General features: G+C 37.8%; 1 protein-coding gene across 4 annotated transcripts in view; it reads right to left on the bottom strand.

The window, feature by feature from the left end:
- Positions 1-2,726: 2,726 nt before the first annotated feature.
- Positions 2,727-18,356, bottom strand: part of EPM2A (EPM2A glucan phosphatase, laforin) — a 39,900-nt gene continuing 24,270 nt past the window's right edge. For all 4 annotated transcript variants that reach the window (XM_027739579.2, XM_027739580.2, XM_027739581.2 and 1 more), the window contains 2 exons: positions 6,087-6,328; positions 2,727-4,649 (listed from right to left, as the gene is read on the bottom strand). In XM_027739579.2, the coding sequence (XP_027595380.1) occupies positions 4,369-4,649; positions 6,087-6,328 (523 nt within the window). In that variant the 3' untranslated portion in view covers positions 2,727-4,368. The remainder of the gene's footprint in view (positions 4,650-6,086; positions 6,329-18,356) is intronic.

Here is an 18,356-nt window from a genome sequence, read left to right as displayed (position 1 = left end):
TTGGAGACAGTCAGCTATATCCTATCCTTTGGTACATTAATCCAATTCCATTTTAGCTAAGGGCAGCCTGATGTTCATTATCCTTCAAAAAGGTAGCTCTTGCTTGCCAAATATATGATTTCCAGTAGTTATCATCCTTCTAAATAGTTCTTCATTGTTTTCTGCTGCAGAGTGTATTTTCATAAGAATAATTCTTTTATAACTTCATCATTGGTTTGAAATGCAATTTAATGATGAAGAATAAAAGGAGCAACAGGGTAATACAGTAATGGCACATGTCTTCGGCTATTTAAAATCAATTTTTTTTTCTCAATTACAGACCAGTCAAGTCAGTGGATTTTATAAATTAGAGCTCAAAAAGGCCATCAAGATAGGTAATGGAGTAAATTTGACTTTTTGCATTCTTGTTTTAAGTAAGGATTTTATTACCCATCCTTGCACAACCTACAGCCTATCTTTTTCCTTTGCAATTACCCAAGCAGGCTTGACTGGCACTCTCAAATTTTAATTCCATTCCAGAGCAGAAACACTGTTTTGCACATCGTTTTGTGCAGCACACACAACTGAGTTGCCAGGTGTGAGACTTTCCAGCTACTTTGGAGTATAGCCTGGTATCAAACCTGCAGCCAAAGCTTCATTGTGCTCGATGCTGTACAGAGAGGGAAGACCATAAACTTACAACCAAAGCAAGTGCCAAAGGGACCAAAGTTCAAAGTGTGAAATAGGAAGGAGTGAGGGAGAAAGGAAGGTATTCAACAGTCACACCAGACAGACCAGTTCCCTTTCATCAGGCTGCATTACCTACCTAAAAATGTCATGGAAGATTGTCACTAGTACTTTTCTGATGTCAAAAGGAAAAATATTAAGAATATTATACCACTTAAATCCCAATCCATCCCTCAAGGGGCTGTGCTTGTTACAAAATCACTTGTAAGAGCTAGAATTGCTTAGCTCCTGCATGTACATAGCCCTGGCAAAGAACATATACTACTGTTTGGCCTAATAATGACATTGAGATACTCTAAGTACCTGGAGTTATAAATGTTCCTATTTCATTCAGCAAATTCTACTTTCTTCTTTAATTTAACAGAGGTAAAAATATGGCTTAATGGAGGCAAAAACAGAGCAAAGAATACTGATGCTCATAGCATCAGAGAACCATTTTCCCTGACTGATGCTCTTCAGTGATGAGTTATCAAAATATTTCTACCTGATTTCCATTATTGTTTGTGTATTAGTTTGACTTTGTGGGCCCACTCCAAAATATCCATTCCTGTCTATCTGTTTCTAATTCTTTCTTTAGGAGCTGTTCTTCTCTAAATTTTGTAACACTTTATTACTAAAGTAGCAAGGAAATATACAAGTATATAAACAACAGCCTGTCTTCATCCTTTCATCCAAACTACATCAAGAGGCTAATCTGTGGAAAGAGCTAATGATCCAATCAGCATAAGAATATATTACAAATTGGAATTCTAATAGATAATCTCTAGAAGCAGATTTATTCTGTACTTACACATTTGGAGAAATTGGATATTTTTATATGATTGCTTTTGCTGTTGCTTTAGTCTCTGGTAATGATTCCTTTAGCATTTAAGTTCCTAGTTGCATTCAATAGAAATGGGTTTGAATGAATGTTGCTTGACAGAGTAGCCTTCAATGAGAAAGGCAGGACTGTGGCAGTGAGGAAAAATAGGATGCTACAAATAGATACAAGGGACTGCAAGCCCCTGAGGTCCCCCTGGGATCTTTCTGCATTCTTTGTTAATGTGATGCTATCAAGTTGCTTTTACGCAGTTCACCAGCCAATGCGATGTGTATATGATGTGCTCCCAAGCAGTTCAGCATACAAGCAAACTGAAGTGACAATAAGCAATGAATCAACAACCCTTTGCTGAAATGACAATAAACAATGAATCAGCAGTCCCTTGCTAGGGTTTCCTTGAATCTGTGACTCCTGTATCATTTGAATTCCTGCCCTACAAATGAAGCACCAGTCTGCTTCCATTGTCGATAAAATCAGAACTAGGAAACAGCCAATAGAGAGTGGCTGTACTTACCTAGTCATATACTTACTTGCTTGTGCCATGTTATGTGCTGTTCAGTCGCAAGAGCCCTAAAAAGAAATATAGTTAGCTGTGAAACAAGAACCAAATCCACAAGTACTTGTCCCAACATCTATTACAAGTTGCATCTGGTGGAAGGGTCTGTCTGTCAGAGATGCTTGGAAACACACTTGAAGATTGGGGTTTCAACCATATCTCAACAGAAATGTAAAACTTAAGCAAGTTGTACTCTCTGCTTATGCCATTCTCCTCCTCTCAGTGCTTGATTTTGAGAGGCACATAGTAGCAAAACCTCACCATTTTTGCTTTAAACTTAGTCCAAATGAGGTAGCTCCTGGGCAGGCAGCCGTAGCTCCGCTATTTGCACATGAGCCCAACAGCCAGACAGCATCACTAACACACTTGCTCTGCTCTCTGCATGGGGCTAGGAGAAGAAACATCTTTTTTTGTCTTTGGAGATACCAGAGGTGCCATATCACCCACACACCTTTGCTGTGTTGTCTGTTTGAGATTTCCCACCAAAACTGACACAACACAGCAGACAAGACATTGCTGTGACCCTTAAAGAGGCCGGTCCCAGTTCTATACAGAAATATAAGTCATGAGCCTTTTTGCTACTTGTGAAATTGGGAGACAAAGACATATGACAAAACGGGCTGCTGGAATTGTCATTATGTCTTTATTGAATAGAGAACTTTCTCATCCATTTTCTAAACAGGTAGCATTATTTCAAAAACCCAGACACAAAGTCATGACCAAAACCAAACGTAGAATAACTTAAATAAACATTTTTGTCTTTTGAAGATGATTGAAGTATAGGATAAATAAAATGTATTATATTATTTTGGAGTTTCTCCATAAGCAGTTCATATCTAATAGTTTCTCCATTAAGTATTCAGAAAATCAATATATATCAGCTAAACTACTCTGGCACTGACTGCATCTTTAGAGGAACAAGGCTGGAAAAAATGAGATTTCACTGAAGAATAAACCTATAGAAATTAGGTTTCTCAATGTTTTTGCATCCTTAATCCTCTCCTCCTTAGGAAATACATTCTCTCCCTTCTCTCTTGAACTCAACCTATAGCAAATTGGTTTTACCTGAGCAGGGCTGGAAGCTGTTGGTGCCACTGCTTAGTTTAGCTAAGTGACCAGACAGCACTGGAAAACATTAGGGATCATCCACAAAACAAATATTAGCCTACTGAGGCTAAGCTCCTGAGAAACTCTTCTCAGAGTTGCTCTTTGCTCCTTTAGAGGAATGTATCCACTTTATTTACCCCAGAAGTAGCCCAGCATTAGCTTCAGTCAGCTAAACCTAACATCCATGAACATCCACACACTGCTTGCACAAGGAGAGGCTTTTGCTATAGTGAAGATTCAAATCCAGGTCAACAGTCCAGAGGCTGTGATGTCAATCATGCACAGAGGCTTATCACACAATTCCAATAGGTCCTGTCTTACCCCAGTGCTTAGACTGACTTGGCACCTAGGGAGCCCATTGTACAGCACTGCACGGACCAGAAAAGCAAAATGTAGCTTCAACTCAGAGAACTCACAGCCTAGGATAATATAATAAATAGTGGTCCTTCCCCACAACAGAGCAAGACTGAAGCAGGTGGAGCTGTTTCCTCTCTTTGTGTCACATTCCAGCACAATCCCAACGTCATAAAAGCATAGCTGTAGCTCATAATATTTAATATTAACTAGAAAGAGAAAGAGAGCAAATTTTAGTTCACTGCATTAGACATTAGCTTTTTGTTTAAGAAATTGAGTTGAAAAACCGATTTCCTTATGGTCTTTCTCATTAATACCACTTGTCTACAAAATTACTACAAAACACTGCAACAATCTACACTCTGCCTAAAATAGCTGAGCAGCTTTGACGATGATCTGCTCCACCCAAACCTGAAGATTAATTCAGTCAACCTTTATACTGTTTTTTTTTGAGGACGCCTTTGCTTTCTTGTCACTGAAATATTGTCAACTCTATTTCACCTCACATCTTGTTTAGTGTCTACCCTAAAATCTATAGGCAAGAGGCTAGAAGAAAATCTTAGTTTTGCTTTGTAGAGTTTCTAGGTCTCATACTTGCACCAAAAGGCTTGAAAACATGTATTGTATCAGTTTAAAGAAAGTAAATAAAAAATACTCCAAGGCACTTTTTAAACAAAATTCTCGTGACTTTTATGACAAGCTTATAATCTGAAGAGGTGAAGTTGGTGCCTGAGTCATGATTTCTAAGTCCTTGGGGTTCAAACGTAAGGGTTCCTCTTCACCTTCCTTTTTCTCTTCTGCTTTTCTACTCTTGTATTTGGTACGAGGAACGAAGATGCCCAAATTTCTGGTAGAAATCATCTTCAGCACGATTCAGAGCTTCCTCATCTATGTAGACAGCTGGTCTCCGGGAAGTCAAAAAGTACTGGACTTTCCGCAGGCTCCATCCCATCACGTACTTCAGCCAGCCACTGACAGCAGCTGTAGATCTGCCGACACCAGCATTGCAATGAACATAGACAGTGTGTCCATTCTCCAGTAGCCCGTGCAAGAGGCAGACAGCTTGTGGCAACATCTGTATTCTTCCTAAGGTTAAAAACAAGGCACATTCATTTGCACTGGAGAAAGCTAGGTTCATGGCTGAGATTTTGTCCGTAGAGCCCCATGAACTGTGAATAATAATGGCAAATCTGACGTATTTCAGGTTTTTTCTTTCTTTTCTCAAATGACCTTCTACGCTAACTTGTTTTTTTCTCGCAACATAGAATCAGATAACACAAAACTGTAAAATGCTCCAAGTCTTCTCTAAATACACATTCTGATTAACATTGGATGTGCATGGCATACTCGTTTTCACAGGAACTGAGGCAAGGCAGAAAATTACATAGACCAGGACATCTTACATAGCCTTAAAGTTAGCAAGCCAAAAATGAAATGTTTTTTAGTACCAGAGGTTTGTGAAGCTACCTACATACTGCTGCTTTCCAAAACATTGTAATGAAGGCCATCAAGTCAATAGTGAGGGAGGGAAAGCAGAGGACTTAATACTGTTATGATTTTTTTGCTGTACAACTTAATACTGTTATGATTTAATTGTACACCAAGCATACAGTTAAACAACACAGAACAGCCTTTCTCAGTCTCAAAGGGATGAATATACTATATTTCCAGACACCTTTCTCCCTGCTATCCCGGGAACTGAAGCCGCAAACAGCAGAGCCCAACTTTTCCTCATGGCACAGATGAGCATAGATGTTTAGCTCTTTCAAATCCCAATTTTAAGGTCCCCTGTCTTCCCTGATGTCCTATTACTGATATGAGAGTTCTCTGTTTGAGGCAGCGGTATTTCACCGTGTTGAAAGCAGTCTCTTCTGCTGGTAGGCTGCTCACTCGAAAGCACGCTCACTTTCTAACCTATTGGCTGGAAATAAGATTTTGAACTGAGTATTCCAACCAAGGACTTAAAAATACTAGTAATTTATGTTACAGCTCAGGTGCTATGAACATTCTAAGTTAATTAGAAATTCTTATAAAATGTCTCTATGGAGATAATTGATTAGGCTGGGATACTACAGTTAAAGTAAAAATATTTGCTGGGGAAGGGAACAGCAGAGCACAGCTGTCTGGCAGACAGCACTGTCTCTCCATTTTTAATCAGAAAGGGTGGCAAGCCATCCTGCTGTGCAAGCTTGCAGTCTTCCACCTACACAGTATATTTTCATTATATGGTCTGAATTCAAGCTGAAAGCAAAAAACAGTCAAGCAGTTATTGATGTCGGATGGCTTTAAACTCAAATACATAATAATGCCAGACACAAAGTATTTTAGATGGCCTCTCTGCTTACGAGAAAATATGAATAATTTGTTACAGACGGCACACAAAGAAGTTATAACTTGTGTGCTAAGTATATTTTTATGCAAAATTTACAAAGAATAAAAAAACAAACTGTCATGAAAATGGCAGCTTAGTAACTCAAAGGGTTTGTTGCTACTAATTTACTGCAAGAGTGACCTAAACATTACCTTCAGTGCTCATGTCTGCAGTTGGCAGCCAGACATAGGCAAGACCTTCCTCTTTATACAGTTTCATGAGGATTTCAGGGCTCATGGGTTCTGGGTAGCGGTTGCAGCCCCAGGAATTCTGAACAATATCCCATTCAGTCTGGAAGTTCATCACAGCCGTAACACCCAGCTCGTGCTTCAGCTTGATGGTCACATGCTCCAGCTGCCGAGGGCAACTTCCCAGCCAGATGTTTGGCAGAATCCTGGCATTGAGAAAATACTGCAGTGAGATTGATTAAAATATCTTAAAATGGAAACTGCCAAGTTCAGTGGTGTTCCAGTTCCAAACCTGCTTAACATCATCACACAAACACTGCTAAGCATAGCTTTTTCAGGTCATGCAGTAAGCAACTTCTCATTTCATTACAACTTTTTTTCATTGCTGTTGTTTTGCTAATGTTTGAAGCTGGGGATCAAGTTCCTAACCTACCACAAATGATCAAATGATTTGAGAAAAGAATTCAGAGCATAGTTAGTAGCACAGGTCTCCAAGGCATCCATCATTAAGCTTGCAGTAGAAGCTTAGTAACATCACAGATTAGAATTAGAAAACTCCGAAGATTCATGCAATTTGTACATACACACACACACAAAAAGAGACCTAAAGGTGTCACACGATCCAGATCTGAATTACTTTAGTAATAAATCAAACACATAAAACTCTTCCAACTTTGTAGGTACCACTATAAAAAGGAAAGTAGAAAAATAAAATCAATTTGAACTACCCTTCTGTAATGAAACTCAAAAATTAATCAGTAATTTTCTTCTAATTTTTCTCTGATCTTGTGGAGTCTAGTGGGAATCAAATGCAGAATTACAACATGTGTCTAGCTTCTCTCAAGGCCTGAAGAACCCCAAATTTTTCAAGAAAACTCAAGAGGTTTGTGTAGGATGGATAAACAACCATATTTCTGGTACTTATCTAAAACAAGCTTCAAGACTTCTGTGGTTTTCCCATTGTTAATTATCATAAAACTATTGTATGTCTCAACAGATTTTGACATTATAAACTGAATACTAAGAGCTTTTTAATCTGGTTAATAGGGTTTTAATTTGCACATGCAATTAAATTGATGGTGTCTACAAAAGATTATTTATATGCTCAAACTATTAGTGATCTCCTTTAATTTATTTTGCTTCCATAAACTTTGATTTTGAACATGCAACCCAAGAACTACACAAAATATCCCTGCACTTGAACATGTAACTTTGCAAACATTATTAACTGCAAATCTGCAACAAAAGCAAGATCCTCAAACATAAAATGTCTTTCATGCATTTCTTATGGTCCTTGTCAATTTTAATCTCAGAAACAAATAAGGAAAGTTTTATATTTATTCAGGAACCTATAAACCACCCTTAAATCAACAGGTAGCTATTTCCATTTCACTATCACAGCAATAAGTGCTTACTAGCATTTAATTAAGACCTGTAATTGACTGAAATTATTAAATACTGCTATATTAGTACTGAATATGGTCAAAAGAAAAAATTTAGATCCAGGAAGCACTAATTATTACTGTTTCCTGCATGTCAGCTGCATCCACAGTGAGTTGCATAATAGCCACACTAATGCAGTCTTTGGCCTTAGCCCCTGTTTCAGTGAGACAACACACTTGATCTCAGCATATGGTAACTGAGACCAATTTAAACAAATACATTGCATAGCAAATAACCATTTCAACCCTGTTTCAACAGTGAGACTGTTTGAAGAGATTTGACTTAGTTGTTTCACATACGTGTTCTGGTCTAGGTTGCTTTGAGGGTATTTCCCACTGCTAATAGAAAATGCATTTGTTCGTAAGAAACAATAAATTCAATAAATCTGAAATTTAAAAAATTAAGATTTACATTCTTCATCACTTTTCTCACAGTCCTGAACACTACCTTTATAAAGGAGAGAAGACTTGGAAAGAAAGAAATCTTAATACACAGTCTTTCTTAAGCTACAAATTAAATTCAGATCATCTAATAAGAAATATCAGTACTCAGGCAGCAGTGGACTCCACAGCAGCCTGAAAGAAAGGAAATAAATACACAGATTGTATACTCCCATTATGTTCAAGGCACAATTCCACATACCAGTACAAGAAGGGAGCTTCTCAAAATTGCCCAAAATCCAGCACAACCAGTTCAAGCATTTCCACTAATCAGAGAGGTGAGCAGAGGTCCACTGCAACAACTGCTGCGCTGACCCACTTTCCACATGCCAGCCCCACAGCAAACCCCATCCTAACCTGAATGAGTGATCCCTGTCAGGATTCTGCCGCAGGAATTCACCACAATGATTAGAGCATTTCAAGGTGGTGAATGTAAGTTAAAGTGCCCTAACAGATAGTGACAAATGGTTGGAGATGACCAATGCCCACAATACTCCATCAGTGAGCAAGAAAAATGGCAGTATCATTAACATCTCATGACAATATGAGGATATCATTTCATGAACAAGAACATTAGTATCCTTCCTTCAAAGGCTTTTCTGGAGGCTCATATATATGTAATTCAACTGATATTTTGGGAAACATCTAATATGCTAAATTACCTTGATAGGAGAGTAAAAGTGTGTTTTCTTGGATTTGATTGAATCAGGAGTGACTAAAGCATTTTTGAGATGAATAAAATTCTGGGTAGTACTCTTGCTTCCAGAAAAATCAAAGCTTTATATTTTTTTTCCCCCAATGATTATTTACTGGGTGAACATCACAGCTGTGCTATTTGCAAGACTCCTGGAATATACACTATTTGTTTATTTTGTTCTTGCAGCCTAACAGGTTAAGACTTCTCTATTGCACAACAGTAATTGCATTTACCGAAAAATCTGATGAATTTACCAAGTTTTTATCCCTGTCTTCCCTGTAATTAACTAAACTAGCAGCAGCCTTCAGAGACTGACCAAAAAAAATATTTAGGACAGTTAATTCTTGTGAATTATTGTTATGATCAGGTTCTAGAGTTTAGCCTTTGAGAGGACCAAGATGTAGCCTTGATCTTGGTTTTCAAGGTCCTTATTTACCCACCTACAAATAACTGTAAAGTCTTGGTCTTGCTGAACAAGGCTTAGGCCTGACCATGCAGAAAACAGTAATGAAAAGCTGTCCTATCAGTCCATTTATGTAAAAGTTCTCAGATAATCCTACTGCATGGTACCTATATTTCTATTTGGTTTTATCTGGTTTATACCTTACCCTTTGTCTGACATCAGAAGGAAGGAATAAAAGGGTCAGTGCACATGTGAGTACAGAGATTGATGGAGAGTTTAGCAGCTATATTATATATATATTTCCTAAAGGTGCAGCATGCAACTACAGCAACACATAACTTACAGTAAAATTTATTCTGCATTCCCAGAAGAGTAACATTTATCATTCAGTCAATTTACCCCCAGCATTTTGTGTTGCTTGTAGACATACAGAGTGGTTTTTTTGTACCAATGTAGTGTTATTACCCTGACACCACTACAAGCAAGCAGCCCAAAGGGAATGTAGGCCTGAAGTACAACTCAGAAATGTTTTTTGCAGCACTTGAACTACTAGAGACTCTTTCCAATTACAGCACATTCTTATTTCCTCCCCTGATGGTACTGGAGCAGGAACTCGTTCAGAATGAAAAATTATGACCTGTTTGTACCAAAAGCTTCATAGAAACTTTCAACTTTTAACTGAATTTAAACTAGTTTTTAAGAGCAAATATCTGTTCTCTGTCTCATTTAACACACACACAAAAAGAGATTCCAAAGTATTGCTTTGAGCATATTCAAAATGAGAATACAGGAAATCCTACCAGCTGTAGCTGAGATGCTCTTTCATCTTTTCTCTGCTCTCTGCCTTATGACAAGGCACATCACTTTAAATGGGGATACCACTGGATTATGATGATCCAGAACTATCATCCTGCCTGTTCTCCTTCTTCTGCCAATGGCAAACAACATATAGCAGCTTATTCTTAGGTCTGTGTGTGCCTTCCTTGAAATACCAAAGTAGACATCTCTTTTCTAGGCCTTTCTTGTTCTTTTCTGCTGAATTTGTGACAGTGAAAATGCTAAGAGCACTTGCTAGAAAACAGAGAGGTTCCTGTACTTTTGTCAGAGAAATCTAGAAACATCACTTAGATTGCTGTGTAATGCCCTGAAATTTATTCAGAGAGAAGGATTTTCAAATCACCAAATTCTGCTCTCCAGTGGAAGATCTGAACACTTTCAAATATTGTTTGATATGTAGAAAGCACACTGATTATTATCCTTGCCTTCAGAAATATTTTTCTAATGTCCAATACAAATAGTGCAGGCACAAGTCATAAAGACACCTTCTTTTCTCCATAATGGACACAAAGAATAGATTATTCCCTTCCACTCTGCAAAATCCTTTTACTTCTCTGCAAGTTACTAACACACTCTGACACAGCTTTGTATCCTTCAAACATACACATACACGCACACCCACTTGTTATATATTCAAAGCATCTGATCATTCTTGTTTGCCTTTGGCCTTTCTCTCTTTCTTTTCAGTCCTGAAAAGAGTACATTTCTGAGAAGACCCAAAGATTACTTACTTCTTATGCTTCAAAGGCTTTATCCCTCTTTATACCTCCCCGGCTGTCTTTCTACAGCATGTCATTGCTGACCTATATTCAACACGGAATTCGCTTTTCAAGTTAAGATCTCTCAAAACACATGAACCTACTCAAGGAGAGATCCAAAGTTTGCCCCAAACAGAATTATTTAAGATTTTATCAGTTACAACTGCCAGTGGTGTCAAATAAAGCTAAATGAATATGCAGATGAGATTCACAGTTGACGAATGCATCTTAATAATATGTCTTGAAATAAATAATCTCACGTACACATCGCTGTGTTTTAAGTTAACTGTAATCAAATAGAAAGGGAACCAGTATATGCTTGCACTGGTGCTAGGTGAAAATGTTGATTTATAAAGATTTCGAAGTGGTAATATGAGCCTATACAAAGTAGTGAACTGAAAAGAACAGAACATTTATAGTAACCTTCCAAAAATCAGTGATCCCATTCTGTGCACTCAAACTTTGAACTTTCTACTATTTTACTGCATAAAGATACAGAAAAATGAAAGCATTCAAAATACAGTACATTACAGATATTTTTTGTGAAAATACTTTCATATGAGGGCAGACTAAGAATTTAGCATTTTGAAGAGGGAATTAGACAACTGCTTAAAGATAAAACATGTGGGAGAGGCAAATCAACTTGTTTTAGCTACATAAAAGAGGCAAAGAATATAAAATTGCATGCAGTTTCACCTACAACTACCAAGAGATGAGAAAAATGGCAACATTGTTTTAATAATTTTTTTAGTTCTGCATTTTCCTCCAAAATACTGAAAACACAGGTAGATATCAAAACAGAGGAGTCCCTGGTTTGGTCTTGTACAAGAATTTCCTTGGTTTCCTTACATTCTCTTTAAATAAAGGACAAAGAGATCTCTCAGTAAAATGCTTCCTTATCAATGAAATAATTATGTAGAATAATAACGTAGGGGGGTTATGACACTGACATTTCACTGCACAGAGCACACGAGTAAATGGCTGTGGTCTTAATTCCTTCTCCTCTTGACTTACTGATAAAGTCTCCTTGCAGAAGACAAGCCAGTGGAGGTTTTGTGATGAGAGGCTTGGCTTCAGCAGGATTGACTGAGCACAGTCTGATGCACTCAACTGCCCAGCAAGCAGTCAAGCAGTACTGGCCAGAGTAGGAAAGCAAGGTTTTATGAGGCTATGGTCTAACTGATGGAACACCAAGATGATATAGACAGGCTTAATAAGGTCGCTCTTATCAAGAAAGATGGAATAAATGGCCATAATCTTAGCAGAAGTCATCTGAGAAAAGTGTTGATTAATGATAAAACTATATCTTACTGAAACAACACAGCTGTAGACCTTGTAAAAACTACATATATTCCTGAACAAAAAATTGCTTTTACCTAAACGCCAGATGTAGAAGGAGCACAAGTAATCGCTTATAAATTTGTTCTGCTTTACCACTGAGAGAGTGCAGTTTGTTGTGAAGTTAAGGATTCTACCTCAGGGCTTTAAATGAGGAGAATTAAAAAGACTATAATGTAGTTCCAAGGTGTTTTTTTCCTTATCCTTCTTATTTGGCACTCTGATGAAAAGCAATTAAGGTCTGGCAAATTTTCTTCTTAGGTGTAATTTGAACTACTTATCTAGCCTCTCACATGGGAGCAGTCTTGGAATCTAAAAAGAAACACCTGCTTTTATCACTTTAGAACAACACTTTGTCAGCTTAGCAATACGCAAAGTTTCTCAAGCCCTTGAATTCTGAGTGTTATACTTAACAGTATCTTATTTATTCCATGTTCACAAATTTGTGGCATAAAATTACCTCATTTGCTGATATGCCAAGCAAATAAGCCATTAAGATTTGACCTCAAGCTGACAATGTGCTAAAATGAAAGTAGGTAAGAATAATATTAAACCTGCAACTGAAACACAGGGTTACCCAGACATGTATGAGACACTGAGCAACCATGCTAATGCCTAAGCTCAGCACAGCTATCTTCATTCATAACCTTCTGGTGACTTCTGATTCTGGAGAGGCCTGTATGCTATGTATGCTTTATGGATTGTCCTAGCTTTTAATTCACCAGTGATACAGGATAAGAAGGATCCATGTGAGTAGAATTAAAGTCAGTCCCATATGAGAAGTTTAGTATAGATGGAACCACACAGTTTTCTCTTTATGGCCCATTTTCCCCTTCCACAGCCACCCTAAACGTTCCCTTAACAAGGAGCATAAGAGCTTTATTAGAAGGAAGTCACCTCTCATAAGGACAGCTGCAGAGATCAAGAGCATTTCTAACATCCTATACCCTGCCACAGCAGGTGTATTGGGTCTGGCTGAGATAATTTTCCCATAGCAGCCCTCACAGTGCCATGCTTTGCATTCGTAGCTAGAAAGGAGGAATGGGGGTGGGGAGGGGATGGGGAGGCATTTGTTAGTTAAAGTGGTTGCCTTCTGAGCAACTGCTACACATGCTGAAGCCCTGCTTCCCGGGAAGTGACCAAATATCGCTTGCTAATGGAAAGTAGAGAACAAACATAGGTTTTTTTCTCTTTGCTTGGGTGTGCACAAACTTTCACTTTTGTTTCAGTAAACTGCTTTATCTCAACCTACGAGTCGTTTTCTATCTTATTTTCTCTCCCTTGTCCAGCTGGGAATGGGAAGTGATAGAGCAGCTTGGTGGGCACCTGGTGTCCAGCCAAGGTCAACCCACCACAGCAGGGAAGCTATTTCATGAAAATACCTAAGCAACTGGGAAGTAAACCACATCCCCCACTGCAAAAAATTACAATAATATTTGGATAAATAAGCAGTATCACTACTGTACTCAGTAATCACAGACCACCATTGGGAGAAATGGGAAGAAGGAAGAGAAACACCTGGACAGCCCAGCAGAGAGTGCCAGAATAATCAGAGTTCTAGGAGACAAGTTTTAAGAGAAAAGACTTAAAGGTCCAAGGGTTAATATCAGAATGAACATAACAGAGATATTCCAGCCTCAACCACTCTGTGATTCTGGTAAAAGAACAGGAGTTGCCAAGCAAATATGAAATGGCTATAAAGGGGCAGGATACTAATTTGTTCTTCAAGCCTGCTGTGGAGAGAACAAGAAGAAATGAACTTAAATTGCACTAGGAAGACTTAAACTGAGATTAGTAATGCTTTTTAATGGTAGGAATAGTGAGGTAATTGAATGGAAGAGTAACAGGCCTGTCGAGTCTCATCACTGAGATGAGATCATATTTTAGATCAGGCTGGATAAACCTGGAATGATTTAAATGTAATTGAGATTGAGTTGGGGCAAGGAAATGGACTGGATGCTTTCTGAGGTCTCTCTGAGCCTATGATCTATGATACTATAATCATAAACTTTAATTTCCATTTCTGGAATCACTACTTATATTAATTTATCAAGCTCCATCTTGAAATAATTTAGGTTCCTTGTCCTTTCTGCCCTATTTGAAAGGTCATGCCAGAATTCAGACATCATTCCTTTGATGACAGAAACCTTGTTCTAATTTACACTCTAAATTCATTCAGAGGCAATTAATATCCATTTGATCTTAAGGTTCAATTTCAATAATTCTTCTTTCTCCTTTGTACTAATTCCTGAATGCCTTTTACAAATAGTAATAGATCCCCTTTCTCAGTCTTCATTAAATGTGCTGTCTGTCCCAGGCACCAAAGTAGTCAAAATATGGTAGCACAGAGTTCCTTTCAAGCCAATTTATTTATTTTGAAGGAGCACACTGTATGTAGCAGAAAGCAGGATTTGCCTTTGTAGGGAATGACTCTTCTTGTACTTTCATTGGTATAAACATTCTCTGAAAACAGTATGACAGTTACAAAAATACAGCTTGAGAAGAGAATCAGGTTCCAAGGCTTGTACTGAACAACCCGAAAAGGGCTCCTCAATTGGCTTGTGAGGATCAATGCTGAAATGCTCCAATTATAGAATCTTGTCTCATGCAACCATAGTTGCCAATAGTTACTTCCTACATATGTCTCTGTGAGACTGCCAACATTCCCATTTGTTTTGAATTAGAACAAATACCCGGAAACGCAAGAACAACAGGCTGCTAAACTCAGCCAGATCACAATGAGCCATGAATCTCTTGGCATTAGGAATGAGAATTTCTAACATTAATGCTTAGCAATGGGAATGATGCCACTGCTGGCACCTGTAAGTTAGCTAAAGCATCCTAACAAAATTGACTTACACTGCTACAGATGAACTTTAAGTTAGTGCCTGAGAAATTTCAGGAACCGTTGGTAAAAATATATTCTGACTTCTTTCAGAGTTTACTTTTTAGCAGCTGCTTAGAAATCTAGACTGTGAAAATAATAAAAGATAAAATCACTTTTCCAAATGCAGCATTTCAGATACAATGGAAATGCATTCCAATGCTTCAGAAACAAGAATATATTAATGAAAATTACATAATTTCAAAGCACAGTTTATTGCAAAGTGGCCTTGTGATCCACATGGCAGCATATGCACACATACAAAATAACGGAATCCCCTCAGAACTGCAACAATCAGAGGAAGATGCACATCCATCCCTTGTGGTACCATCCAAATACAGTCCTGATGAGCTCTGTGTCTGTGTTCATTCCAGTTATTTATCCAGAGTTTCTAAATTCACATCAGCTAATTTCTATGAATTTTAAAGAGGACAGACATATTCTAGAGTGTCTAGAATATGTAGGGGGGGAACTCTGTACCCCCACAGGCTGGGGGACAGTGTCTTAGGAATATGGAGAAAAACTGAATCCATACATCACCACAGTCAGATACATAAATATCTAAAATAATGTGTTTCCACAATAAAGTCAAATCAAAGGAACAACAGCTGTATACTGCTATCACAATAAAATTGTCAGAAAGCTTCATTTTAGCTAATGTACTTGGTTAATAGATTATAGACATAAGATTAATAACCCTGGTGGATGAGTTGCCAATATCAAAGGTTGAGGCTGGAATGGTAATGGAGCTATTGAGAGGCCTCAGAACAACCTGTGTATGCCTTTTTGATGCAAAACTGCATAGTGGAATCTCTTGAAGTCTGGGATGACAAAAGGGAAAAAAAGTCATGAGAGTTAAATTTATGAACAAGCAATGCTGCAGGTTTTATTGGAGCCCAAACACTGACAATTATTAGTTTTTTGAACTGCCTCTTTTTTTTTTTTTTTTTTCAGATTTCTTTCTTTTCCTAGCAATATCACTTCACCTGCCTGGAAACTGAAATTGCCAGCATTTGAACAAATATATTAAAGTAGTCTACTGTTACTAAAGTTTATTTAAATGCATTTACATTCTCAGCTGAAGCTTGACTTTGTAAATGTGTAAAATACACCAGATAGCCTTATTACCAAGACTGTAAATACATTTGAGTAGCTTTTTCCTAATTTTACCTTATCAGATTGAAGCAACTCAGTACTACACGGAAGCCAAGACATTCAGTCTTCTGCAGTGAAAGCAGTAGTTAACATTGTTTAGGAATGGTCTGCACACAGCCAACCTTCAAGCTGGCAGCCGGACTGCAGAAAGAAGGAACATTAAAGAAATTATTTTATTAGGGAAGCTGCATATCATTCTTATCAGATCTTCACTTTGGGAAAATGAAGGCCCTGGTTATAACTGTTTTAAAGAGTTTTTAAAAAGCAGTCCTAGAGAAGTTAGTTAAACAAAAAAAATTGAAAAAAAAATTTAAAAAAAGAAAAGAAAAGGCTCTACAAGCCCACAAACATCCACACACACATATTAGTGCCCAGCATCCAGCCCCAGAACTGAGTGACAGTCATGGAGAGTCTTGCTGCTGGCCCACAGCTGATGGATGGTCTTCCAGGAGCAGAGAGGAGGGGAAGGGAGAGAAGTGAGGAGATGGGAGAAAGAAAGGGAGAAAGTAAACAAGCCTCTATTTCATTACTGATTTTATATATATTCTACATTTTCTTGTCTCTGTATTAAAACTGAAATACATATTTCCCCTCTATCCTCTTCTGGTTGCTTAAAATCATATATTTTGTTACTAGGTTTTTCACATCAAAGAAAAAAGACATTTCATTTAAACTTACAAACCATGATGTCTACTGAACCAATAAAGAAGAAATCCATATTTCTTACAACTTGGCAATGTCTATGACATTTGACTCAATTTTTATCATAGTTCACAGGAGGACACACATTAAACTTCTGAATAACAGCAGGGATTATGTACCTGACTCCCTTAAATTAAATTTCTCAAAGTACAAGCATTAAAGGAGGGAACAAGAGATTTTACTTTTGGCCTCTTAATAAGTTCCCTGGGAAGACAAACACAGTTCATTTCTTTGTTGTGTTTTTTTTCTTGCAGAGAGAAAATTATAAATGGGAAAATAAAGCAGCAATTTGATAATCTCTGTTCACTCTTGGGAAATAAAATACTTATGTTTCTGAGACACACTTCAAAGGAACTAGAGCTACATTCAAGTTTCCTTGCTAATAAATATTTTTTTATCCTTTAAATAGAAATCTCCATATTTTTATATGGAGGTGCATTATTTGAATTATCTTGTAACTATCTAAAGCATTTAAGCTTGAAAACTTGCATTTGTATGTCAGCATTTATAAAAATTATTGAAGGTGGAGGTAGAATTTATAACAATAGCTTCAGCTTACTGCTGTTTTAAATGAAGTATCTTTAACACTTTCCCATTTCATTTGAAACAACTTTGTGGCTTTTTATGTCAGATTTTTTTGACTTACAGTTACCTCTTTCAGAAATACAGTATACACTGACCAAGCAAACGCAAAAGCAGCTGTTGGTAAGAAACTATCTGATGGTGTCACCTTTCACATTTGGGGACTGAAAACTCTCTCGTTCTGATGCTTTTTTCCTGTAAGAGTCAGCTTCAGTCTGGCTGGGCTAATCTGCCCTAGGAGCCATGCCTGCAAAAATCACAGGACAGGGAGGCAGAGTGGACTATGCTGCAAACGCACGATCCTGGTTCAACAGGTTCACCAGGTGTAAATGATGGAGTTGTCTTAGTGAAGTTTTTCTGACAACAACCACATATCTGAATTTGCTCCCTCCTGGTATTGCTATTAGCTCCTGGTAATAGCAATAAGAATGACTACACAATCTCTGCTTTTGAAAAAGAGCTTCTGCTATCTTTAGATAAACTGTATTAAGAAATGCCAGCAATTACAGGGCACCTAAAAATACATGTAAAAGCTAAGAGGAAATAAATATCTGCATGACAAGTGGAACATCATCTTCAGGGAGAGAGTGATGCTGCCCCTTCCACATCATCCCAGCTGTGAGTTAAATTGCCCAGGATTTCACAATCTCAGTCAATTTCAGTCACAGCCAGCAACACCAGCAAATTGCTTTCCAATGGCAACAGGACTTGACTACCTCACTCACAGCCTGAATGTTAAAGAGTGAAGAGGCAGGAAAAAGGGCTGAAAACCTCCAGAAGAAATACAGACAAGCGAGAGGGAGACACAGTAAAACACACAGAGAAATTAGAAGCAACAATAGTTTCTGCTCCCTAACGGTGATACTCCACATAAAATTCATACTAACTGGGCTATCAACATTTTTCTGTTATATCCCACAGAGAAAAACAGAAGTATGGTTACTCCTCCAGGTTTCTGGATGGAGGGTTTCCAATCTTCCTTCTGTTTTTATCGC

Source organism: Pipra filicauda, unplaced genomic scaffold, assembly GCF_003945595.2.
Source record: "Pipra filicauda isolate LSUMZ 115617 unplaced genomic scaffold, ASM394559v2 scaffold42_size3861933_pilon, whole genome shotgun sequence".
In the NCBI taxonomy this organism is placed as follows: domain Eukaryota; kingdom Metazoa; phylum Chordata; class Aves; order Passeriformes; family Pipridae; genus Pipra; species Pipra filicauda.
This window is presented reverse-complemented; position numbering and strand designations above follow the sequence as displayed.